General features: G+C 42.0%; 1 protein-coding gene across 4 annotated transcripts in view; it reads right to left on the reverse strand.

Moving 5' to 3' along the window:
* Nucleotides 1–340: 340 nt before the first annotated feature.
* Nucleotides 341–26,353, reverse strand: part of USO1 (USO1 vesicle transport factor) — a 34,476-nt gene continuing 8,463 nt past the window's right edge. Inside the window, exons 5-26 of one of the 4 annotated variants that reach the window (XM_086463987.1) lie at nt 25,946–25,957; nt 22,364–22,464; nt 20,317–20,419; nt 20,124–20,179; nt 19,366–19,486; nt 17,469–17,647; nt 16,557–16,697; nt 15,637–15,725; nt 14,722–14,876; nt 14,275–14,486; nt 13,407–13,427; nt 10,387–10,497; nt 9,587–9,705; nt 9,323–9,504; nt 8,231–8,352; nt 7,056–7,194; nt 5,636–5,799; nt 4,938–5,027; nt 4,063–4,143; nt 3,129–3,227; nt 2,484–2,699; nt 341–1,313 (exon numbers count right to left, since the gene is read on the reverse strand). In XM_086463987.1, the coding sequence (XP_086320113.1) occupies nt 1,236–1,313; nt 2,484–2,699; nt 3,129–3,227; nt 4,063–4,143; nt 4,938–5,027; nt 5,636–5,799; nt 7,056–7,194; nt 8,231–8,352; nt 9,323–9,504; nt 9,587–9,705; nt 10,387–10,497; nt 13,407–13,427; nt 14,275–14,486; nt 14,722–14,876; nt 15,637–15,725; nt 16,557–16,697; nt 17,469–17,647; nt 19,366–19,486; nt 20,124–20,179; nt 20,317–20,419; nt 22,364–22,464; nt 25,946–25,957 (2,591 nt within the window). In that variant the 3' untranslated portion in view covers nt 341–1,235. Of the gene's footprint in view, nt 1,314–2,483; nt 2,700–3,128; nt 3,228–4,056; nt 4,144–4,937; nt 5,028–5,635; nt 5,800–7,055; nt 7,195–8,230; nt 8,353–9,322; nt 9,505–9,586; nt 9,706–10,386; nt 10,498–13,406; nt 13,428–14,274; nt 14,487–14,721; nt 14,877–15,636; nt 15,726–16,556; nt 16,698–17,468; nt 17,648–19,365; nt 19,487–20,123; nt 20,180–20,316; nt 20,420–22,363; nt 22,465–25,945; nt 25,958–26,353 lie in introns of all 4 variants that reach the window. The other 3 variants (XM_086463986.1, XM_086463985.1, XM_086463988.1) reach the window with 3 other exon arrangements.

Below are 26,353 nucleotides of genomic sequence, written 5' to 3' on the forward strand. Positions count from 1 at the left end.
AGCAGCTTATTTAAACTACTCCTTCCAACAATTTCATGTCACACAGAGGCCGAGTGTATGAGGTAACTTCAAAAAAGTCTCTTTCCTGGTCTTCCTCAAATGATCATTTGATTAAGGAATGATTTTATTTAAAAAACCCCAAACCTCTAAGGCAGTTAAGCAGCTACTGAAGTCTGTATTATTGAAAAATGCAAAGACTGAACCAGCATCCCTCTATACTTACATGATGAAAGCCCCAGTACCTGGTATAGTATTACTTTCATCTGCTGCCCTCGACTGTGTTTTTACTTGTGTATTAAAATTAAAGCAGGACACAATAATTAAATGAATGAGTACTACGTGGACATACCTATTTTTATTACCAAAAAATGAAATTGATGCATTTACTGTATTCAGTTTTTTCTTTTAAAATGTTATCTTTTATTCACTCATCAAGAGCCAATAAGTTATATAAATCATTCACTTCCTTACTAAAGTAGTCAACAAGGTTTTTACTTATTTTTATGCTGACTGGGTAGCACATTAGAAAGAGTGTATTTATCTCTCTTTTTCCATAGAGATTCTTCTTAAAAACGCTACCTTTCTTGCGCAGGTTTCTGTGAAACCTCTTCCACGTTATTAGCATAACGCTGCAGTTCCCCCGGGAGGTTCCAAATGCAGCCGTATCAGGTGTCAAGGCACTCGACGCTGTGCAGGTCCATTCGCACCTAGAGAACCAGCCCACGAGGCCAGTACAGTGGCCGCCACACACCGCAGCCACCCCAACCCTTCCGCCTAGACACTGCTCTTGAAAGAAGCCACGAATTACACTGAGGCTCCATGCTGAAGGCAGGGGCAGCAATGATTCCATCTGACAGATGTTAAACCAAATACTTTTGTATTTAATTACGTTAAGAGTTCCAGAAGGTTAAAACCGTAGACAAATGCACAGAACTTCTGTCAATGACAATGAACTGAGGCAGCAACATTGTCATCCCCATGCTTTAAACATTGTCTAAAGCAACTTCTAAACAAGTACAATTTGGGATATTCATGTAGAACTTATACAGTGATTTTTGTTTGCTTTACCTAGAATGAAGGGTTTTCAAACACTTCAGTAACTTATAACTAGACCCACAGTTGCCATTTTCCCATCTGCATCTCATAAGCAGATGTTTTGCTTTGTATACCAAGAGTAGATTTTCTTCCCAAGAACAACACAATCTCGTTTTCGTGGTAACACACACAAAAGCATTCTAGTCTTGCTCCTCTTCATCCCCATCCTCATCTTCATCCCCTTGATCTCCAGATTCAATATCATCTTCATCTTCAACCTGAAATTAAGAATCATTTGTTGTAAGCAGTAACATCCCTTACTCTGGTCCAGCCTTTTCAAGGCAAGGCAAATGCTGAGGGAGTGAAAATAAGCTGAAAACTAGCCTAAAATGATTGTGCGGTATCAATTCACGCTTAATAAAGGCAACTCTCAGCTTGTACGTCTCTGTTTTTAACTTCTCTGCTAGGGATGGCTGACTACTGGGCACAGCAGCCTCCGTTCAGCACCATCAGTTCTGCCCTGCACATTCAAACAGACACCTTCATTTGTGCTTCAGTTTCCCATATGGTTGCATGAACTGAAACCCCCATCCTTCAACATCTAGACTGAGAAGGAAAACTTGTCTGTCCAGTGCTTTGCAACACCACAAGTAAAGCTGCGAATGTCTTCTACGGTACTGTCTCCCTGTTTAAGTCATTTAAAATTCAAGAGATTGAAAGACTCCTTGGCTACACTTAACAGGATCTCCAATTCCTACAAATACTTTCAATACAAAGCATCTGCCCACCACAGACTCTTTAAAACCCTATTCCTGCAGCTGAAGCTAAATCAGCTGACTGTTTACCAAAACGTAATCCTTCCTTTAGGAAGGATTGCATAAACAACAGAATGATTGTCTCCTGGTAGGAAATCCAGGCTCTAGCCTGGCCTTCAGCCACAGTAACTGCAGCACAACAGCTGGTGATGTCCACCTTGCAGTCACACATCCAGCTGCGAGTCACAAGGATTCTTGAAAGAAACTGCCCAGAAGATGAGGCTCCCAGAAACTGCCCTGACCGTCTGCAGCGCTGCTTAAGCAGCCAACTAAGCTTTCTAGTTCTCACTTGTACTATCTGTGGAACAATCCCTTAGCCATCATCTGCTCTCTAATTGTCAGCCAGGACGAGATGCAGCAAGGCCAGGCACGTGGTCACCTATCATTCCAGACACATCCGTGACAAGTACTTCTCCTTACAGGAGTTAGGCAGGTACCTCCCAACATCCCCAAGCTGAACGCTTCTTTCAAGAGTCATCATCTTTTGTCAGTGGCTGCCAACGTAAGTTCAGAAGGCAACTCTGGTAGATTCAACAGCCCTCTGTTTATAGAAAGATACCTCACCTGGATCAAGTATTGCCATACCCAGACTGCTCAGACCTGCCAGCTCACTGGACCCATCCTTTTGCTTACCGGTACGCCAAGATCCTTCAATTTGATCTTCAGTGCAGATAGTTTCTGATCCTGGTCAGCCAAGAGCACCAGAAGATCATCCTGTTCTTTCTTTGATTCTGCAACTTCTTGCTGAAGTTTATTTTTCTCATCTTGCAAGATTGCAACTGTGCTACTGGACGAATCCAGGTGCTGTTTTAGTGATTCTTTTTCCTCAGAAAGGGCTTTGACTTCATTCTGGCAACAGGAAAAGTCGCACACCAAGTTACACCATGAGCACAGGAACAGCTGAAGCCTTGTTTCCTATAAACACATTCCACACGCTACCAGCAACAGCTCCAACCCCACCAAGTGCCCTGTGGCCTTGCCCCCACACCCTTCCTTACCCAAACTCCCCTTATGACCAACCAGGAGTAGGTAGGTAAAGGTCTTTAACAGAGGCTACCTTCCTCCCAGCCAAACTGGACTGTCCATGTCAGAGTAAAGCTATTTCTTAGACTGTCAAGTGAAAAATGGAGGAGACGCATCCAGCTTCTGATACCTAGCCTGAAACGCTTAAAATGCTGAGGAAACAAACCACTTCCACCCAAAGCCTTTCCTGCTGGAGGAGTCCTCCTAACTGAAGGCTGAATATCAAGTGACTTGGTTTTGTGTCCACCCACCAACCTTCAATTCTTTTATTTCTAGCTCAAGTCGTCCCTCCAGTTCAGAGCTGTTTGCTGCTGTTGCACCGCTGTCTCCTAGCACAGGATCTGCAGTTGAATTCTGTGGACAAGAAATTCAATATCAGAGCACTGAATGCCTCACACACAAAAACAGCAAGCTAAGACATTATACAGCCAGTTGTAGAATTTAAAAGCACGTTTTCTTCTTACAGCACAGCCCAGGTGTGGTAGTTACATACATCCTGCACTGCAAGGCACCAGGAAACAGATCTGTGCTTCCCAGGTCTCAATAAACTCACATGCACGTGCACACAACAAAGGGAACACAAGGTGCAACCCTTACTTCATAGAAGCTGCACTCTGAAGAGTGTTAGGATTTTTTTCTGGGCAAATCCTGTCTATTACAGGCCACCAGCCTTCACTCTGATGCTTCTTAAGCACCAAAGATTTTTTTTTTTTAATTGGCTAGATATCCAAATCTTTTTATGTGACTACTAAAAACAGTAATAGCTGAGTTTCAGCCAGCCCTACCCAAAGTTATTATTTCCCAATTGTGGCAGTTGTCTTTCAGCTAAAACTGCAACACGGCATTAATTCAAGGCAATTGCTTCTCCAGTTACACAAGAGACTATTTCCTTTGATTAGGGTATAATCTTAAAAGCCTGAATAGTTAGTATTCCTTTGTTTAAAAACTCCAAGGACCAATGCCCTTACGGAGCACTAACTTGACTGGAAGTCCCCTCTTCCCTCATGAAAAATTTGTCTAGGTAACACGTTACTTCATTTAAGACACTACTAGAATCACTTGCTGATATGTATTCTTAAAAGAAGCTTGGTTTAGGACAATAGCTACAGACAGCATAAGCAGGAAAGCAAAGTCTTCAAGATTTAGTCCCCCAAGAGAAAATAAGGAACTTTTTCACTGGTACCATTACTTGTAGCTTTTGATTCTCCATCTGAAGCTTAGAGATTTCTGCAGACTGTAGTTGTATCTGACTCCTGAGCATTTCTAACTCCTTTGGGAAACAAAAGGAAAACATTCTTTTAAGTTAATCTGATAAAGCAAGGTAGTTATTCACATTAGATTTTTCTTAAGTTAAAAGCTACCAGACTAACTGCTTCGTACTAGCATACATGAGAGGAAAGCTGCATCTGTCTCCCAGTGAGAGCACAGCAACCGTTTCTCTAGAAGACCAAACTAGTCAGCAACATGCACCATTTTGCTGCTCTTACAAACTCTCCTCTGTGGAACACCCAGCCAAGGCACCTGTCTGAGCCTCGGTCGTGTTTATAAAGGTGTTTCACACCACTAGTGCTCCCATTAGCATCCTCTATGCATGACCATTCTTGGTGCAGAAACCCATTATGACTTATCAATCCAGGCACTGTTAGCTCTCTAATCAGAGAAACGCTGCTAGGTTTTTTTTTGAGCAACAGCTACCCTAAATTACTGAATCTGCAGGTATTTAAACACTCTATACTGTACATCTAATACCCATAAACTTTCACATCAACAATTAAAGATAAGTTTTCCAATGGATAAACAAGATAGATTTTGTAATTCTGAAGAGTCAGTTAAGTGTCTTCTGCTGGCTCAAACCTGCTTAGCAGAAGTAACTGATTCACTTCTGGATGCATAATCTTGACACTCCAAGATTAGTACCACCATCACGTAAAGGTACACCATTAATAACCATTAATAACAAACATGCTCAGAAATTGATGCTCCTCCCTCAAGTCTGACAAAGTTCCCTTCCCATCCTGAGCTACCACTGTTCACCACAGCTTTGCTAAACTACCACAAGTTCACCTTCTGTAGTTCGTTATTGTGCTCCAAGCCACCAGATTTGCTGGTCTGTGAAGACTGCTCTGTTGTTCCCATTTCCAACTGTGCAGACTTCTGTAACAGCAAAAGGAAAATCAGCCATAGAACTAGACAGACTAGTCATGTTGTGAGCACACAAAGCAAACTGTGTGCTTGCATGGTCACAGTTCCCAGCAGAGAAGGTGCAAACATGCTAAGAAACACACGTGTCAGAGCGCTCTGATTACACGAGAGCAGCTGGATGGTCTCCTCTAAGATGGATGCAAAAGCATCTTTCACCAATTCAAACGCAGAAGACATGGGCAAAATAAAAGCAGCATGCATCATCCTGCATTTTGACAAGCAGGCCATCAAACACAGGCCACCATAACAATGTCTTAGGCATTACCCCCACCATGCTCCTGGGAGACACCCACCATTTTTTCCCCACCCAAAACATGCCGAAACCCACTGATTCTGGAGTACAACAGGTCAGCTGCACAAATTACTCTTGGGAACACCGACACAGAAAAGGCTCTGCGCAAGCCATCTCCCGACATATTTCCTATTATCAGCACGCAGTCAGTTATGACTGCTTGACTGCCATCACAATGAGGGCTTACGCAGCTTAAGGCAAACTACGTTTGGAAACAGGAAAGGAACTGGAAGCCACATGAAGTTCTGCTGAGCCAGTTAGCGCTTACCAATTTTTCTATCACAGAATCCTTTTCCCTTAACTGCCCTTGCAGCAGTTCATGCTTGTTTTTCCATTCTTCCAACTCCTCTTTCAATTTACCCACTTCTTCCGTATGAATGCCATTCATCTGAAACGTATCACCGTGGGAATTATGATGCTGAGTGTCCTTTCCTAAAAGACGAATTTATAAGGTAGGTCAAACACCAACATCATTTTGGAACTAGCTTCAAACACACCAATTAAAGTATTTGTTGCCCATCCTCCTCCTGCCCCATAGGGCAATACATGCCACTCTGACACAAACCCCAGAGATTTTAAGAATGCTCTATCAAAAACTGAATAAAGTGCTCTAATTTGCCATTCCTTCAAGTATGTATTTACGGCTGCACCTGCGTGATGTTTCAGTCACTCAGTTCATTCCGCACAAGTTCACAGACAAATCATTCTATAGAGGAAGGACAATTGTTTCCGTACATATTTTTAATCACAAACCATCAAAAGCAGAATTATTTTTTTGAAATCATGTCATTTCAGCTTATCAGGCATCTTGACCTTGGAATAACTCGGATATACTGTCCTAAGCGTTCAGTTAGGAATCTCTCTGGTGACAGCGATAGGCCTTATCTTGCACATCTGCCATACTGCAGTTCTTCCCCGATCGATGCTTTCATTCACAGACCCAAACTTCAGCACACACCATTCATGTTCTAAGCCTGAACAGGCAACAACTGTTGTGGACTAACTTACGAAGCTCTAGAAAGTCTCTACCAGCAGGTCCATGGTAGCCAACAGTCCCTACAGCAAGCTGCAGCTCTTACCCCTCACCAGGCACCCCTGCAGGAAAGTAGCTAGGGTGGGAAGGGCAGGCTTTGGTTTTCATCGTGGGCAACCAAAGTGATACTGGGATCAGGTCAAAAGTTATTGCTGATCCCATTGTTTCCGCGTGTCCCTCTAACTGAACTGTCTGGCCTACAGCAGTCTTCTTTGGGTGCTTCTTTGCCCCATGAGCAGGCCTACGTGGCAGATAGGCCCTAGCTCAAGTCTTCAAATGGATCTTGCAGAAATTGGTAGTATTATTTCAAGAAACCCAAGACTTAAGCACAAATCAAGAACAAATTATACCTCGTTCACATTTTCAAGCTGTCCTCTCAGTTCTCCAAGTGCTTTATCTGTAAGTTTAAAGGCGCTTTAAGCAAAACCTAGTATTTTTACATAATGAAGCAAATCTGATGCTTAAAATTGCAGTGCTCAACATCAACTTGAAAAAAGTGTATTTTATCTCTCTGGGAAGTTTCTATATGCTGCGTACAATAGCATGCCTGAAGCGATAGAAGGTTGTCTGCTGGAGCTGTTCTGTAGCTTGCCATAAATCACACGAGATCTCTGCAACAGCAAGACTGTTTTTTATTATTCTTTCTGAAGCCTACCTAGCTGTACTTTAAGGAGATTATATTGGTCCTTATGCTGTTGGATCTGCGACACTTGCTGTGTAACTGTTGCTTGGAGCTGTTCATTTTGAGATGTTAAAGTGTTAATTCGTTGTTTTAATTCTTCAAGCTCCTGGTCCTGTGAAGGTACAAAAGAAAAAAAAAAAGGCACTTAGACCAATAATACTTTTGAATATAATACTGTCAGGAAGGCAAATAAAGACAGAAAAAGCCTTAATGCCACCATTACACTGGTTAGTGACACTGGCAGTGCTACCTGTGACAGATGAGCAGAAAAGCCTCATGCAAACCTAGATAGCTACTCCTAGAGTTCCTAGGAGAACAGCCTGGGAAAGACAGAAGCCTGTCACACCAGAGCCATGCCTTCCAAATCTTTTAGAGGAGACCTGCAGCATCCCCACAGCAGGAGAAAGATAAAAGAAATATATGTCATCTGATGATTGTAGATTGTAGATTTTCTCCATCACACTGAAGCCTGCACCATGTGGTCCGCTTCAAGAGTCTTTAAAGAAATCATGGTAATTGCAGTTACCACGTGTTCAATAAATCCTCACTGGAGGTTCGAAAGTGCCCCTTAATTCCACATGTACCACTACATTCTGTCTCCATTGCAGATACCTGAACTGAAAGCACCTACTTCAGTTCCCCAGGAGCTATTCAAGTTATTTCGCTTTGCTCCTCTACTTCTCAGTCTATGCTGTGGCAAAACTGAAACAACATTTGGAAAAAAAAATTTTGGAGAGCACAGCCACAGCAGGTATACCCAGACTTCACTGACAAATTTCATTTCTCCATTCAGCCACATTTCACATGTCATCTTTTCAAAGGCAAGAGCACAGAACTAAGAACTACATCTCTTTGTGAAGGGCTGCAAGTTCTGCTGTTACACATTTGAAAAAACAAAACAAGAACCACTTAAACACAAGAGACAACAGATGTACACAGGAAAAGATTTAAACTTCACCAGTATTCTAAACACTAGTATTTTAGTTGAACCAGAAATTCTTGGCTTATGCATTTTTAGAAGTGTTTCTGCATTACTGGATTCCTTGTCACTTGTTTTGTAACATCGGGTATCAACCTGCACTGCAGCGCCTCCGAAAGCCAGAACAAATAACTTCTGGAGGCACATGTACAGCGTGACTCCCTCTTACCTGCTCTCTAATAACTTTCTTGTAGTGAGTCACAATGTTGTCATGCTGTTCCAATGTCTTCTTGACCTCCTCCTCCTTTTTATCTTCCTCGCTGGACTTGTAGATAGCTTTACTTATGACACCTGTCAAAAACAGTTTCTGTTAACTAAAGCCCAGCTCACATACCTTTTTTTTGTCCTCAAAACAGTCTCACAGCCTCACCCAGTTTATCTAAGTTCATGGCATTAGAAACAACCTGCACTTTAAAAAAGCATTTGTCACAGAAAGGTTTAAGAAAATAGGTAAAAGGGTTTGTTTTTTTTTTTATATAGCAAGGTTTGCAGACTTACTGCTTTATATAGTTTCAGAAAAGCAAATGGATGTTTTGAGTCCTTCCTGTCAGAAAATGTGTGTTTCTCTTGCATTATGGCTCCACTACAGCTGTTGCCCAAGCAGTTGTGCAGGTAAGTGAAAGACTTCGTACTACAAGAGCAACAAGCAGATGAAACGTGTTTGGGCAAAACCATCTTTACTGTCGCTGCTTCAAGGGCTTTTTTCCTTCTCTAGATTGATTTAAGGTTAGGGAATATTAATAAACAGGACATTAGTTAGATGGATGATGACAACCTGTCTCTTTTGTGAGGGACAGAACACACTAAAATAAGTCCCCATCATTTTCTAGCAAGCCAGGAAATTCATCATTCATCACTTTTCTTAATGAATCATTTAGAAACAGCAAATGCCTTCCATGAACCAAGCTTCTATGACCATCCTGTGTGCCCAATACTTTAGTCTCGGTGTAAGCACAGGTAAATACACTTCTTGGACACAGCGTAGTAACTCACAGCATGTATTAAGAACCACTGCACCTAAGAATATCAAGTTATCCAGTTCGTACAAGCCCTGATTATAGGTATATGATGAGTACCTTTACTAAATACTTGAACTGCAAGCTTGGATATATGATTTCTTACACGTATTACTGTAACATGTTTTTCAGAATACTCCGGTTTACTATTATCACACTACTTTTAAGAGGGTTACATTCAGCACATTTGGTACTTCAGTCATCAGCTCATCACAACAGCTACAGCAACAAGCGTAACATCTCACCTTCCAATTCCTTTACGAGCTTGGTAAATTCATGATCAAACATCATGTGGTCTGGGCTAGAAAAACTAGGCTGTGGTTTCTGAGCAGCTCTGGAATAAAGTTCGTGTTTGCTGATGAAGCCAAGCTTCTCAATGAAGTTCTCCCTGCCAATCCTCTTCTCAATCAACTGTTTCAGCTTCTCTCTAAGAGGAAGAAACAAATCAATCACAGTGCAACACTTGAAAACCTTTCCCTACAGTCCTCTTATTTCTACATCATACTTACTTCCTGTAATTCTCTAGGGAATTGTCATTGTAGTAGATGGAAATGCCAAGCAGAAGCGCACACAGGCCTTGGACAAGCTGCTCCTCTTCTCCAAGGTTTTCAGCTATCTGCCCTGTGAGCTACAGCTCTTGTTAAAGATCTTTGAGCCATTTCATAAGCACAATACATGTAACATACTTCTCCCTGTATAAATTCGCAGTTGAAATTATTTTCACATGTAAAACCAAGCTCGATGAGAAGGCAGGCAAAAATCGCTGAGGAAACCCTCGCAAAGCTAGCTCCTGTTTTGAAGGACTTGGGTAGTCAGTGGTTTCCCTGGAATTTCTTTTCTCAGTAACTGTCTGCTTAACCAAAGAGATTTAGTTGTTCCAAAGCAGACTTTCTGTTTCGATAAGGCAACAGTTTAGGCTTATGTACTTCAGTCAGTTTTTTTTCCTGAAAAGCAAGCACGGAAATAAGCTTCAACAGAAGTAGGAAGCATTCCTCCTACCTCTTGGGTATAAGCGTAAGTCATGCTAAAAATATCAACAGGCTTGTCTCAGTAAAAAAAATGCACTTTGCTGGCAGAGTGACATCGCTTTCTGCTGTACTTTAATTTACACGCACATCTTAGAGACAGGTCGGCACACACAGAGCACTGTTGACCAAGGCTGGTTATACCTCTTGCCCCAATGCATCTTCTTTCATGTCAGGCAGTATCCCTGCACACTGATTTAGATAACTCTAGGTTTAACTTGAATGTGAATAATCCAAGTAATTTCTAGGCAAGCAGTTTTACTCTGCAAGCAGGTCAAGGATACAAAAGGTATATTGGCTGGATTGTGAAGGAAGTGGGTCACAGCAATCGAGCAGTTGCTTAGCCAAGTGCAAAGCAACATCAGTAGTCCAACCCTGGTCTGTACTTTGCTGCCCTGAAAAGAATAAAAACCCCCATCATTATCTTTCTGCAGCGGAGGACTAAAACACCAAAAAAAGCTGTACTGTTTCAGCACTCACCCGCTTTCACCTCAGCATTTTAAAAACAACAAGTCATGTCTTCCAAAATACCCATTTGTTAGTTATACTGAACACAGCTTAAGTGCTTTGATATAACAAGTATTACACCATTCATAGTTAACTGTTTTCAGAGCAAAAGAACAAGCAACACAGATGTCAAATGTGACTCAATGCAAATTAGCACCAATATAAAACCATAACAAATTAGTTCTGCATTTATAATTAATACCAGGGTAACATGAAGGAACACAACCCCTGTACAGAAGGAACAAGGTGTAAATTACATCAGGTAAGGACTCCCTGTAAGAAGAGATGCATCACCAAGACATCCCCTGCTGACTAAGAATTGCCACAGGTTCCTAATACCATTTTCTAAGTACAGAAAGGTAACACTGGAGTGGCTTTTGGTTCAGACAATATGCACATTAAGCCAGCAGGAGGAATGCTAACAGTAGTATATGTTTTTGTTAACTAGGGAAAGTTAGTTTTCATCTGCAAATCAACTGTTGTCTTAATTCTGTCCACTTGTCTTTGCTGCAGATATTGTTAGCACAGCAGCGTAGACCCAGGCATACATCTCTTCCCACAGTCAAAATTCAGAAGGCAACCAAGAAAAACATTCCCTGCATGAAAAACTAAACCTTTACACAAGCACCTAATTGGGTAAAGTAACCCGAAGCTACAGTCAAGTCTTGAAGGCAAGATGAGGCACATAGAACTGCTGGGGTATCTTCAAAAGGAAGAGACACTAGAACAAGTGGTTGGAAGAGAGAAGCATTCATCAACAAAGGAGTCTGTGCTCGAGCGCTACCTATCTGCACTCAAGACACTGAACTTCCATCCTTGCCTCTGATAACCCCTGTGCTTTAGAGCTGGGGGCAGTGTTGTTTTCAAGCGTTAAAAAAAAAAAGCCCCCAGTTTGCCCATCAAAACAGCCAGTGAGCAGCAGCCTGGCAAGATGTATTTTGGTAGCCGGCTCCCAGCCACCACTGCAGACCACAAGACAGGAATAGAGGCTAGCAACTCTGGAAGAGAAGACCAAGCTCTGAAGAGACTGTCTTCCAAGGACTTCCTTCTGACATGCTGCGTTTTGCTGCAGAGCATCACATCCCTAAAATAAAACCATCTCCTTAAAAGGAGGAGAACACATATTACAGATACCGAGACTGTGGCAGTCATCTCAAATGCTCCCTTTCCTATGTGTGCAGCGTCTGGCCCTTTTTCATCATCATCGTCCTTACTTCCAGAGACCCAAGTGACGTGTCACAACAGCAGAGAACACAGCCATCACCACCAACCGCTCGGCACCTGCCTGTTGGGTTCCACGGTGAGTACTACATGCCCTACTGGCAATCATTGTTTAGTCTTTACCATATGTTTACCTGCAGCTTTGTTGTGGCCCTGTCGTGCTGTTGCATTAACACACAGATCATCTTCCCTGCTGCTACCCTTCTAGCTGAACGCCACAACTGGTTTCCACTGACCTAGACCTCACTGCACGTTGCCTAGTCCCCACCGAACTCTCTTCTCCTCTTGCCCTCTCCCTTCCTCTGGACCAGCTCATTTAGCTTTCCCCATCACCACTGTGCATTTCCCCTGCCCACCGTGCACTTGGTAATTACTTAGTGACTTACATGCAACACAACCACTTTCAGACCTCTGCTCAAGAGGTGACATTTATTTCCAAGACAGTCTAATGACAAGACCTATTTAAGAGGTACTCACTAGCATACAGCGGGTCTACCCACGAAGGCAAGACAGGATGCCCAAAGAGCTGGCTCTTACTCTCCCAACACTATTAGCCAGTTGGTATGTGCTGGGAAGAACCACCGTAACAGGCAGCATTGCCCTGCGACATGTTGGTGCACCTCATGCTTCTTAAGGCACCACTGGTGTAAGTGTTGCATCTGCAGACTGCATCTGCATCTGCTGGAAGCAGTCACAAACCACACGTATCCTCAAGCGCTGCATCCTATTCTGAGGTCAAGTTAACATGCTCTGCCTAAGGACTTCCACACAGTCCAAAACACCCTCTCTGAAAAAAGTAACACAGCTGTTTTCTAGCCATATCGTGGTAGCGCCTAGTGTGACAGATGACAGCTCTCCATGGCTGCTGTTCCACCGTTCAGGGCTGGTAACAATACAACCCCACCCCTCAGGGCAACTCTGATCCATGTGGTTAATAATGCAGACAATTCCACAGCAGTGGTATTTCAGAACTGTTTTTTTCTGCCACCGATAACCACCTTAGCAGTGCTTTAAGTAACATGGCCTGAAACTCAAACAACCCACTTCAGGGGTCATTTGCTAATCAAGAGTTCCCTGCTATTCACAACTAGTAGCTCCAAGGTTTAAACTTCTGTTGCTAAGTAGAACATACAAAGTGGCCAGAAGGCAGGTCAACCACAGTTTTTCTTTGGGCAGTCAGGAAATCAGCAGCATGTTCCCACTTCAGACTGTACCAGCTGTTTACTACAGGCCAGTCTAAGAAAACAGCATTTCTAACAGTTTTAGTTTTTCTTACAAGAAAGCGCATCTGTTAGGTGAACAGATGGTGAATGAGTCCACCCCACTGGAAAGCAAGCACCCGTGCTACCCAAGATCTTTATCCCATAGTTTTGTGGAGCACCCCCAGAGAATCACCTGGAGACACAGAGAGAGCTTGTTATGCTAGGAAAAAAATAAAACCCAACCACAACACAAAGCTGTAAGTGGAAACACGTCAAAAAGCAGTTAAAGAAAACCTCCCCAGCAAAACCCAAGACAACAGGAAAAGGCCTGCTTTTGGCAAGAAAATGCTGAAGCTGTGCCAAAAAATACATACCCGTCTGTCGATCTTATCACCCTGCAAGTTACATACATATTACTTGAGAACCTTGAAGTGGAACATGTTTCAGAAACGTCCCCCCAAAGTTTGAGTCCTTTGTATCATTTAAGGCTTAAGTTTTACTGACTGAAATTTACCTTAAACAAAAATGCTGGCAAAAGGATAAAAAAGGAGTACTGACTATTTTCAGGTAAAGCAGATTTAAATAGGTCACATGAACGAATTCAAAGTTCTAGCATTCTGCCATTATTCTCAATTGCAGGAAACTCTTAATTGCTACCAGAGTTAACTAGCTCATTATTGCAACCATTTGAGGAAACAGTATGCGTAACAGAAGCGAATGTCACAAGGAGGTGTGGGCTAGAAGCTGAAGTTCACTCAATTGTCATTTACAAAACCAGATGTTAGCATGTTGAACAAGTTCAAAAAAGCTTTAAGCTTTAAATAGCAAACCCAACAACAATCAATACATGAGAGCCTGGTATCTTCCAGATGTTTCAAGTTAGCAGTTACAGGTTAAATGCTAACCAGGCACTTCAGCAACAAAACATGACAAAGGATCCTGCCAGTCTGCCCTGTCTTCTAAACCAAGTTTAAGGTCTAGATGCTTTAGGACCCTCCACCTACTGAGAGCAGACATCATCAAGCAGCAATCCCTGATGAAAAAGGAAGATTTACTGCTTTTCTCCTCCCCCTGAAGCAAAGAGTGCTTTAAGCAAAGCTTAAAAACGGTCTGCAAAAGAGAGAATCCTCCTCCTCATTAAGCTAGCACTCATGTCTTCCTGCGATGCACCTGCACAAGAGCAGTGTTCTTCCTGGACACCCCGAGCTGGAACCCACAGCGGGGGGGCAGTCAGTGCTGTACCTGTGACAAGATGTTGGTGCACTGCTGCAGCAGCGACACAGGCGGGTTGCCGATGCTCGTCGCTAGCTGAACTCTCAGGAGCTGTTCTTTCAGAGTGGCATTTTCCTGTAACGCGTGGGCCAGGGCCACAGCGGCACACCAGTTTGAGAGAGAATCCGTGGAAAAGAGGCCCCCACAGAGCAGCTGACCAGCTGAGACAGAGTTACCTGTAGCTACCAAAACAGCCGAGAGGTACAAGTGAGACTAAAACAAGCCAAAGCCAGCAAAATATTTAAGACATCAACACACAGATAAAACCCAGAAAAATCAAACTAGTGAAGTCTTAGAGAAATAAGCCAAATCATCTTGCTCGGATGGCAGGTAAATAATTTTGCAAAAGACATCAGTTATTGCATTGAACATGAGTGCTAGTTCACAATTCCCTGCCGAGACATTAGCTTTGCGTACCGTCAATAGTAGATGGCAGAAGTGTTGAAACGATTTCTCCTTGTCCTTTTTGGTTTTTGTATAAAAAGCACTGGAAACAATAGAGAACAGCACACCGTAGCACAAAAGGCTGCCTTTCGTTTACCATGGACATCAGAAGTACTACAATTGCAGGCCTGGTTGGAAAGGAAAGAGAAAAACCATTAGGACAAAGCTGTGAACCACAACAACTGCAGATACCCAGTTTGGAGCATATTCTCCGGGTAAGGAAAGAGATTTTTGCCTACTCCATCTATTACCATTTCAAATATTTGAGTAAAACCTTTGATTTTAATCCCAAAGTTTTTTGGTTAGTTAAAACGCAAACCAGTAGAATCATTACACACAACTGCAATGGGTTAGAATCCTCCACAGAACTTCTGTTTCCCCATCAAGCCCCCTGCTGCTCTCTGCTAGCTTCAGTAATACTGGAGAAGATACCTCATAAGGCCACTAGCAGATTGTAATACAGAATGCTCTTTTTTCTACCCTCACCCTCCTATTCAAATGTTGAGATTAAGATCTCATTAAGCTAACACTTGCTGTTCCCAGCCTGAGTAAATACCAATTACCTGCCTATTTTCCTAGCCTCTAAATCCTTTTGTAGACTGTCCTCTGGCTGACAGTGGCAGTTTATCCCGACCTGGGAACTTCTCAGCTATTGCTCATTCACATTTTCAGGTGCCACATCGCAAATAATATCAGTTCTAGGCCTCATCTCTGTGGAAACACACCTGACACCTTCATGCCATATCTAATACATCCAGCGTGAACTCAAAGCTGTTGCTCTGTATCGTAATTCCAAACTCTGAACCGAAACAGTCCTTTGGATTATGCTGTCATTGCCCATACCAATGCATCGTTACCTAACACAGTTAAACACTTTTCTTCCTTTACCTTGGTGGATTAGAAGGTGCATTTACAGAAGCAAAGTAGTCTTGATTCATCTGGCATCCTCGAATGACCTCTGATACAGTGTTAATGGTCTACAGAAAGGACAGAGAAAAACATTAAATGGACAGTTAGTTAAGTGGGAGCCATAATCTACTACCTAGATCTCTCAAAATGATTCAAGATCACCCCGACAGCTTGGTGTCAAAAAATACATACCAAGTCTCAGCACAGAGATTTGTTCAATAAAACTATTTCAAACGAAATCCAAACAACTAACAGCTGTGAAGCATGCTGAGCAAAGGCAAAGGCACAGCAAGCTCAGACAGCTCTATCCTACCCAGTTCCCTCCGACTTCATTCTCTGTTGGATCAGTTTTGCAATGACAGCCAGTTAAACTGGACATTTTAAAGAAGTTGAAAGGTGAAACCTTTTCGAGAGAACTTGAATGGAGGCCACACCAAAGGAATCAGTCTACGCTCCATCTAAGCACATCATTTTATCCAGGGAAAAAACACCTCATCCTACACTGCTGACAGGGCTTTCTAGAAGCTAAAAATACCTCATCGCTGGAAACCTGCCGAGTTAGAATACTTCTAGCCACTCTCAAAAGAGAAAAACAACAACAAATAAAACCACCCTCAAAACAGGGAAAAACACGAATCAATTCAGCCACTGGGATATGTGGAAATCCAACAGGAAAAAAAGAAGCAAATCCAAGTACTTTCTAGTTGCAGAATATAGTGTAAAATACTATCTTGCATTGATGTTGCCCACCCAGGAAGCTGACATTGCTGGCAGCTAAAATACTTTCTTAGCAAATACTGTAATTTCTGTTTGGCTCCGCAGCAGCCAGTTATCCTTATAGACTCCTGCTTTCACCCATTTAGTTGCTGTCATCCCTACATCTATGTGCTCCCTCTTACTTCTGTCAGGATATCAGCAGGAACTCCAGTTGCCATCAGGATTGTGCAGAGCTGCTGTAACAACCCACAGTGAAACATTGCCTTCTGACAACTGCTGGTAGCACCAGGAGGATTTGTGGGAGACACGAGTACCCGCACAAGCTAGGAAAAAAAAAGAAATATTTCTATGTGAAGAGAGCCTGAGACCTTCTCAAATGCAAAATAAAACAAATTTAACCATTTGAAGATTAGCCATGAAATAGAATTGCTCCTAAACACAGAGATAAAGACAACAATTAAACAGCACGTTCATCTCGTTACTACGTATGGCCGTTCGATTTGAGTTCAGTGAAGCCCTCCAAAGTCTTCAAATATCTGACTCCATCGCAAACGTTGCAATTAAGCGATAAGAAATCAAGCTGTAACTTCTATTATTTGGCTGGCCATTTGTCAGAGCTACTTTTCAGAAAGTGAGACCCTACCTTCGTCATTAATGTTCAGCTTCCACACAAAGAGCCACAGAACAGGAAGACCTTACTTCATTTTTTTGGAGGGATGAGCAGAAGGGAAGATGCCCAACAATCAATAGTTACAGACCCACTGTGAAGGCAGCTACTGGGACTCAGTTATGCGCTGTAGCGATACATGAATTCATACAGGAGGATTTTTTTTTTATATACAGAACACCCCTAATTATGTGCTTCACTCAAATCACTGTTACATCTTATGTTACATGACATGAAGTCAGGCAATATACCAGCCATTACCAATTCAGCTGGGCAACAGTACGTCTCGTGAATGTTGGTAGCTAGTTCTGAGCTCAAGACAACCCATGGATTTTGTGGTTAACTGTTATATTACACTTACTCTTCATTGCAAGAGCGCTGAAGGTGTGTTGACACTGGTAGTTAGGAGTTAGATGAAGTGTTTTACCTGCAGCATTAGGTGAAGATTAGTTACTTTCTGTGCAGACCACCCGCAGTTGTCATCTCCAACTTCAAACCAAGGCTTCATACGCTGAATGTACGAACCTTCTTTGAAGAAATTCTGATTAGAATTATTATTCTTCAACAAGTTTTGTAGTAAGAGGAGACAGTCTTCCACTACTATTCCTGGTGAGACAAAAAAAAAGATAAATCAAAAGATGACACGTGGAATACTAACTAGCTTCTCCGTGCGCTAAATATCACACAGTTTCTGAACTCTTCATTCTAACAAACATTAGATTTGGATGAAGAACTGTGAACCTCATGCATCAAAACATAATTGAAGGTCACTCTAAATTAAAAACATTGATGTTGATCCAGCATATTTCCAAGGAAATCATAATTGTCTTTCTTCCACGAGTCTGAAGCACAAACATTATTTCCAAAGAATACTCAGTCTGTATGAGTTAATTGGGTAGAAATGGGAAGAACTTCAAACAAAGCCTCACAGCCACTTTGTGTCTTGAAGTATAGCTACTTCAGTCAGGCTGTACTACTCTCTCTGTGTATTGTAAGCACTAAAATGAAGTTCCTCTTGAACTGCATCATGAAACAAATGCAGCAATTCTTACTGGATTACACATTCATTCTCTTTAATCACTGGCTACATCTTCAACTCATTTCAAAGCTACTTTTTATGTTATTTTGGTGGAGAAGCATTTCTTACAAATAGCCCTTACAATAAGCCAATTCAAACTCAACTCCCTGGAGCTGCAATAACTTTTCTTGTTTACCCTCAGGTTTTATCTGTACTGAAAAAGCACTACAGATGCTAATCAACTATGTACTCTATAAAGAGAAAATCCTCAGACAAGTCTGTCCAGAAGCAAAGACGAATGAAGGCAGACTGCTTCTGGTACTGCTGGGTGCCTCCATATCTGGACTTGACAGAAAGGACAGAAGATTTACTCCTTGCACTTCTGAAAACACACAAGTAGTGCCAGACTTGGGAGTGGGAGATCAAAGAGAGACCAGCTGTCACATTCCCCTTTCCCACTCCTGCTGCAGAGCAACAGCTGGTAACGCACAGGAGGAATGGCCACATAGAAGGGGGGAAGCAGGAAACTCATAGCACTTAGGAAGTCTCCTAAAATTACTGACTGCCTAAAAATAGCAGCTTTGAATCAAAGGTTTGCTTAATCCTACCATGCCAACCAACCTGGAATAATTCAGCTGGGAGAGAAGCATTAACTGCTCCTACAGCCCACAGAAAGGTCAAGCAACCTGTCTTGTTACTGAAATAGATCCTATAGCAAACTACAAGAGGTGATAAACTCATAATGTGTTGCTGATAAAGAAAAAAAAAAGAGCACCTACATGCTGCATCCTTTTAGCTCATTTTTTTTTTATCCTTTTTTTTTTTCCCCCACCACAACAGGTAAATGATTTGGCAAGGAACTGCCCAGAAAGCTCAAGTTATTAGTGAGGCTGAAGAAGCTCAGCAAGCTGTTACTTGCAGCCACTCCAAGCATCCAAGGACCTTGCAGGAGGAATGCAGATGCTTAACTCTGTAAGTGACAAATGCAGCACATGCATTCTGACACTGCCATTCAAAGCATATACATTCCCAGACCCTAAGGGACACACACTCGCACAGATATGCTCAGAGAAATTAAATTAATGTTTTAACTAAGTATCTCAGGACTAGTTTTCAAAAGATGCTGAAACCCTGCCTGCTTGCTCAATCTGGTTTTGCTTGTTTTGTTATGACCAGGCTGTATGTTTTGATCCTGCTACCCTCCGACCCAGCTCCAATTGCATACTAACATCAGCCTTTAAACATTATCACCTAATGGTCTGTGCAGAAGCACAAGGCTATGAATAAGTCTTAGATTTTTCTGTACCTCCATCGCTGTTTCCTTCTTCTGTTATGATATCCAGAAGTCTCTCAAAGGCATTTTCAAAGGCAACAATCTTCTGTATGGCTGCGTTACTTTTCGTCAATTGCTGTAACAACAAGACTCCCTTGACGGGTCGGGGAGACAAGAGGTTAAACTTAGTTTTACTAGAACTACATTGCTCTTCACAAGTCACAGCTCTAAGAAGGCTGCTAAAATCAGCAGCATGATCCTTGGCCAGAATCACAGGACAGAACTGCACGCCCTGCAACTCAGCACCTCTAACAAAACCCATCATGGACACCACACAATAGTTCGCTCATGGCTCACTGCACTTCAAACTGGAAGCACAGTACTGTTGAAAAGGATGCTAAGTGGCTATACAGAAGAAAGAGGGAACTTGTAAAGCACCTCATCTCTTCTGTCATTAGAGCATTTTGGCATCTGATGAGTAAAGAGGAAGAACTGAAGGAAACCCGACAGAAGGCCAAGAGAAAGACCAGCTAACATACCAGGAAAACCCTACACAAGGGTCAATGTTTGCATTAAATACACAGTAACAGTTTGACTTTGTTATGTGAATTGTGGCGAGACATCCAAAAGCCACCCAACTCAACCGAGGAACGAAATATTCCAGTTAGCAACCACAAGGATTTCTTCACGTGCATTCATTTAACTTAATCCAAATTTTGCACAAGTACTAAGCAATTCAATTGACAGTTACTATTTATTAAGAGGATACACTGCCTTTGTTCTGTACTTACATCATTTCGTATAACCTCTCTAGAATCTGCTAGTAAATCCATGAGTCTGGAAACACCTGCAAAAAGGGATAAAAAGAGCTTTTTGAGGCTGGAGGTGTTAAAAAATATCTTGATTGCCACCCCTCTAGCCTCTTCCATGATGTATGCTGAGTTTCCAGCTTCAAGTTTATCAGCAATAAACTCAACCACTTACCCATAGGGCTGACAAGAATTATCTGCTGTACTTGAGGTCCTTGCTGCTTTAAAAGAGATGTAAGTAGTTTCACTCCAGGCCAACGAACATGGAAGTCAAATTCCTGCGAAGACAGAAAGGAGTACCTTAAGTACTAGATTACTTTGTATTCAACTGTCTCCTCTAGACAGCAGTTAAGAATAAACACCAAACGGATAAGGAATTTCATCTATACATTTCTTTTTTCATCCATCCCATTATAGCACGTGGCCAGCAAGTCAAAACACTATCCTATTCTGTGGTTCTTTCTGATTGTCAGCAACGTGAGCTCCCAGCAGTTTGCTTTCCTCCCTCTCCTCTGGGGTAGTTTTCCCAGCTATTTCTTCTTTCTAAAAACCAGTCAGCCTGTTCCTTCTGGGATCGGCTCCTATTACCCAGAAATCCAAGAGGGAAAGAGAAGCAAGCCCTTCTGGATCTTCTTCCTATTCCCAAACAGTAACAGCAGCTTCTCTGTTAAAACTGGATCTTGTCAGCAGGAGAAGGGTCAAGAACTAATGAGTCCATGGACAGACTTGGAGCCTTTGGGTTCCCCAGGTTAGCTCAAACTCATTCAGCAGCTGGTGATTTGACCCACATCTCAACTGAGTCACCTCACAGTGCTCTCTGTACTTCTAACCCTGCTGGTTTTAAAGCATTGCCTCGAAGGAAGCCAGTAGATCACCAATTTGGACAAGCAGTCTTTTTGAACCCTGTTCCTAGTTATAAATGAAAACTGAGCATGTGTGGGTTTTCCTCAGGCACTGGCCAAGGTAAACATCTCCACTCGCTGCAAAAGAGAGGTGGTAGTTAATCCATTTTCTAACCATCTTGCCAAACAGGCTAAATGGTTTATACAGCTTTTTCTAAAACTGACTTGTACAGGACAAAGCCTGAACTGCTGGCACAGAGGACACTGAACTAAGGCATCTGCAGAGAAAGAGAACAGAAAACTTACAAAACACACTGCAAGCTTCCAGCTCTGCACTATGCTAACATTTGTATCAAATGACACTTCTGTGCCTAAGTGCACACCAAGCTAGTTTCAACAGTCACAGCGCCCCACCTATAGGTTTCACCCATCTTTAGGACAGAGGCTTGCTGTTTTCAACTTGCAGATCTCAGATTTGGATCAATAAAAGCAACAGGACCCTGCTGTAGAGTAAGGCCCTAGTGTAACTCAGATAGCTCAATCAAGCATGTCCTGCCTTTTCTGAAAATACACATTGCATTTATGCATCTCAGGAGTGTATTTATTAGCCAAGCTTTCACATTCACTAAGTAGTTTAACAAGACTGTCAGCCACAAACAGAAATTTCAGAACGATGATTTCACTAACTCACTAACCATAGTCTACAAAGCTATGCTCCTGACTTGCATTTGCACCTACTGAGGCCGAAATTTGGCACTTGGGGAGTAAGCCTCAGATATACTGACTAATGTTTAATACTGCTGTGAAAGCATGACCTAAGTTCCGTAGGAAGAGTAGATCATCTTTTTACTAAAGATAGACTACAAAGGAAAAAAAAAAAATATTCATGTTGCTCTTTTTCCTCTCAAGTACAACCATATACTTAGTTTGGATATAAGTGTTTTGACAGTTGAGAATAAAGAGGCAGTCCTTGAGGATAAAACCACTGGAAAATTAGTTAAATGTATCATGTTGATGGAAAGCAGAAAGCAGTCACCCTTTCTACTTGAACTGCATCTCAACAGACGTTACTATCTCATCATCATTTAACGATCATGTCAAAAATTATCCTTGCACGAATGATAACAGTTGCTGTTTGCGGAGCAATAATTTTTACCATTTCTAATGAAATATCTAAACCCCTTTGAGTGTTACCCTGCTTTAAAAGCTGCACTGATGGCATTCATCCAGGTCACAGTTTTCACTCACCATGTCTAATAATACCTCACATTTGACATAGGTTTCACTAGAAAGACAGAAACATTGCTTTATCTGTTAAGATAACCTCCCTGTACAGCACTACATCTCTCTGAGTATTCCACGTATGATACTGTTACTCACCTCCACAAGAGTCAGTAAGAGTGTGACATTTTCTTGCTGTTTAATGAAAATCTCGGTGAATTGACTTCCCAAATCATCAACTTGTTTTGGTAAGTTTTCTTCTGTAGTGGGTGACAAAAAGGTTTAGAGTCACTGCTACAATGTTAATTAAGTATTTTCAAAACAAACACTGACACAAGCTTTGCACAGAAGAGAAAACCCAAATTATTCTAAACATAACTTCTGTCGAGGGGTATTGTTTTAAAAACAGGAGGGAACCAAGAGTCTACTAAACAAACTCGTTTCAGCATTAAAAGAGAAAAAACCTATTTCCATTGATCATATCCAACCAGATTGACAGTTCTTACTCCATCAGTTGCCCGTTACAGATATAACTAAGCATACCCTTAGGCGAGCAGAGAATTCAGAGAGAAAAAGAGAACCCTCCCAGCAGAGGAGGAGCAGAAAGCCTCAAAGTGGCTACGTTCACAGGCAGCTGAACTGATCCAGAAGCCAAATTCCTCATAAGGACCATTCACTAATGTGCAAAAGCAAAGTACATTTCATACCAAGAGGCTTGAAGCAAGTAGTGGGGAATATAAACCATCTAAAGCTAAATAGCTCAAACACCTCATTTAATTATTTTGGTTTAGCAATAGAAAAGACCTAGGTATCAGGAAAGGAGAGTAAGTTTGAAACAGATGAGCATCAAAGCCTCTCAATCTCACAATGCAAATTAGTTTCACAAGGAAAATGAAGTGCCATTCCGTTCTTTACCCTTCAGTTGCACAGAATTGGCGTAGCACGCAAACCCTGTCTTACACAATTATTTCATGCATCATTGTTGCACAACCAAAAAACAACTACAAAAGCATCCCACAAAACAACAGAAAACATGCAAACAGCATCTCTGCACCACTGCTGTTTTTCCAGGCCAAGTGACAGTTCACAAAGCTACTGCACAAATCAATGGTATGCAATGGGTGGCATAGTTAAGTGTTCCCACTGAAAAAACTGAGAAAGAGCAATTTTAATTTGTAGGGATGAGTTTTTTATTATACTTTAATTCTGGACAGGAGAGAAGACATTTCATTCAAGTCCAGTACAGGTGCTGACACTTCAGCTTTCCAACTGCTTAGCAGTAGTTCAAATCCAGTCCCCCTCAGTAAGGGCGGGAATTCAGTTGTACAGGACACCAGTGGCCACCCCATATGAAAAAAGTCTCTCGCTGAGTTTGAAAAATACGCTGGTTCTTTGCCTGGCTGCATTTACACAGGGCTTCTCACAACAGTACAGAAAGCCAGCCAACACAAATCAACTGCCGAGGGACCAACACACAGAACACATCCACTCACACCCAGCTCCAGCCAAGGACCCTTCTCGCTACAAAGCTTCCTCTCCCCACATATCCCCTGAACAACTCGCTGCTTCACTGCCTTCTCTCTCCATAACCTCCAAGCCCCTGCTGTCCCCCAGAGCGTGCTGCCACCTGCCCGAGCTCTATTCTATGTTCTAGGCAGCTCAGCAGCCCAGTGCTTTGTGAAGAGCCGCAGCAAAGGCACTGCTGCTCACCTTCTAAATCAGGTTGCCCTACAAATCACACAGATGTACGTGCAGCACTGCAACACCGTCCCATGCTAGCTGATGAAACCACAGGCACAGGAACAGCTTGAAGCATGAAGCACAGAAAACACCCGGCAACCCCACTGAATTTCTGACCAAATCCAAAGGTCTGATTTACTCAAGTGAAGGCAAACCAAGGAATTTTTTCCTCCTGCTTAAAAGGCAAGATTTACAGCCTTATGAAGGAGTCACAAACAATTAACAACTGAGCAGCTATAAAAAGGGTCAAAGACCACACATTCAAACTCTGTACCTTGTTAGGGATAAGGCAAAACAGAGAAATCAAAGGACTCTGCCATAAATAATCGGTGCCAAGAAAGGAATTTTAATTCAGCCAACTCAATTCCAACTGTTGGCAATGGTGATTCGCTGCAAAGTATCAGTTTTTAAGATCTAATCTTTAAGGATTTCCAATACAGGAAAGAGGTTTTTGCTTGGCCTTTCAGACACCTGAGTGTAGCCGATCATTTTTCTAGTGTTGTATAGCTACCTTTCTCCCTTGAAGCAGGCCTATGGGTAGGTAGCTTACAAGAGGGAGAGAGAAGCAACACCAGCCTGCTGTAAATTTTTAGCTGCAGGAACTATGAGTACTAACAAAAGATGACAAAAGGGAGGACAGACCATGTGCAAAAAATAACTCTAGCCCAGGCACGTAGCATCTAGCAGAATACAAGTCCAACAAGTGAGCTCTCTGAAGCTGAGGGGCTCATCAAGCGTGGGTCACTCCTGGTTTACATGAACAAATAAAAAACCCAGGTAAGTTGACTCCACCAGAGCTCGGTTGCTGCACTTGCTGCTGTAGAACAAGAGGCAGCTCTGCTGAGAATCATACATGGATTGCAGGCACTGTAGCTTGCTGCAAACCAGAAGACCATAGACCTAAACTTTTCTTCTTTTAAATAGATGCTTAAGTCAAAATATTTCACTTTGAATTTTCCATGAGCTGTAGCTGAACATCTGGTCCTTCACCCAAACCGAGCTACAAATAGCAAGTGTTTGAACTATAGATTCCTCCTCTTGTCCTTGCACATGTTCCAGGTGCTAAGGCCAAATCTGAGCAGTATACACAACTTACACAGCCTTTTACATGTTTGCTGTAGTTTTTCATTTATTCCAAAAGCTTGACTCTAGTTCAGGATTCTTCTATTACAAGGCCAAACTGAAGTTGCGTCCACCCACCCCCACCCTCCCTTGCTTTTTCCTATCAGTATTTCTTCTACTAAATTAAAAAAAAAAAAAACAAAAAAAACCCACAGAGGAACCAGAACAGAAGGAAACAGGGAGAGTGAAACTGCATCTTCTACTTATGTGGATACACCACATATCTTACAACCAGCCTTCTACCCATAATCACTCTTTAAACCAACACATTGACAGGGCTCAAATAAAGAGAACAACTTCCATCTATTAAGATTATCTCTTAGTGATCACTTACAAGCAGCACTGCAAACTAGAATTTAATCTTAAAATAAGTAGATCAAGTGCATTTTGATAAAACCAGTTTAAAAAAAGAACATACAAAGCATTAGTAGTAGCTTACGGTAGAAGTGAACACTGTATTTTTACATGCATTGCTTAAAAGAGACACTGTGAAGGATGCTTACATGCAGCACATGCATTTGTGTTGAACTTTAGGACTTCTTGAAAACAGAAAAGCTGTTCAGAAGCTTTTGCCCATCTAAACCCTACCAGTTCTGAAGCTGCACACTTTCATAACATCCTAAACAAGAATTTATCATTATTACCATCTCCATAGATCTGCTGGCATTCAACATCCCAAAAATCACATGAGAAGTAAAATTGGCAAGACACTTCAGCTTCAAAGAAAGTGTCTAGAGCAAAATGCAAAAAGCTTTCTCAAAGCTCCAATGCAAGTCTTTACAGTGTCCTTTTTAAACAGCAGCAAGTGTTACGGGTGTGAGTAGCAGTGAGTAGGCCTAAAACAAAGTGCCATATTTATATAAGTAAAGGTTCTTTTACCTTCAGAATCATCTGTCAATGCGGATAAAAGAAAAAGAAACAAGAGAAAGGTTTACAAGTTGAATAGTTTTCCAAACAGCACAACCAATAGCAGCATAAGCTCAGGTTTTCCAAGCAGCCACCCTCGCTTTCTCCAGCAGCAATTACTCATTCAGGCAGTCCTTGTGGAAGTGGCCAAACTAAACAATGCCGTACTCTTACAACACTGGTGATCTCCCATACATAACTCAAGTTTGTCAATTCTTTGCTCTTTGAAAGAGACTGCTAATAACATTCTTGTCAAGTCTGTCATCAAAAAAACTCTGATCTTGTTCTTTCATCAAGATCAGGCATCTGGATGAACAAGGAAAAGACGGGCAAGTAGGCAAAGCGACAATTTGAGAGATAGTTAAGAATAACTACCACAGA

Source organism: Leptosomus discolor, chromosome 4, assembly GCF_034619465.1.
Source record: "Leptosomus discolor isolate bLepDis1 chromosome 4, bLepDis1.hap2, whole genome shotgun sequence".
NCBI classification, from domain to species: Eukaryota; Metazoa; Chordata; class Aves; order Leptosomiformes; family Leptosomidae; genus Leptosomus; species Leptosomus discolor.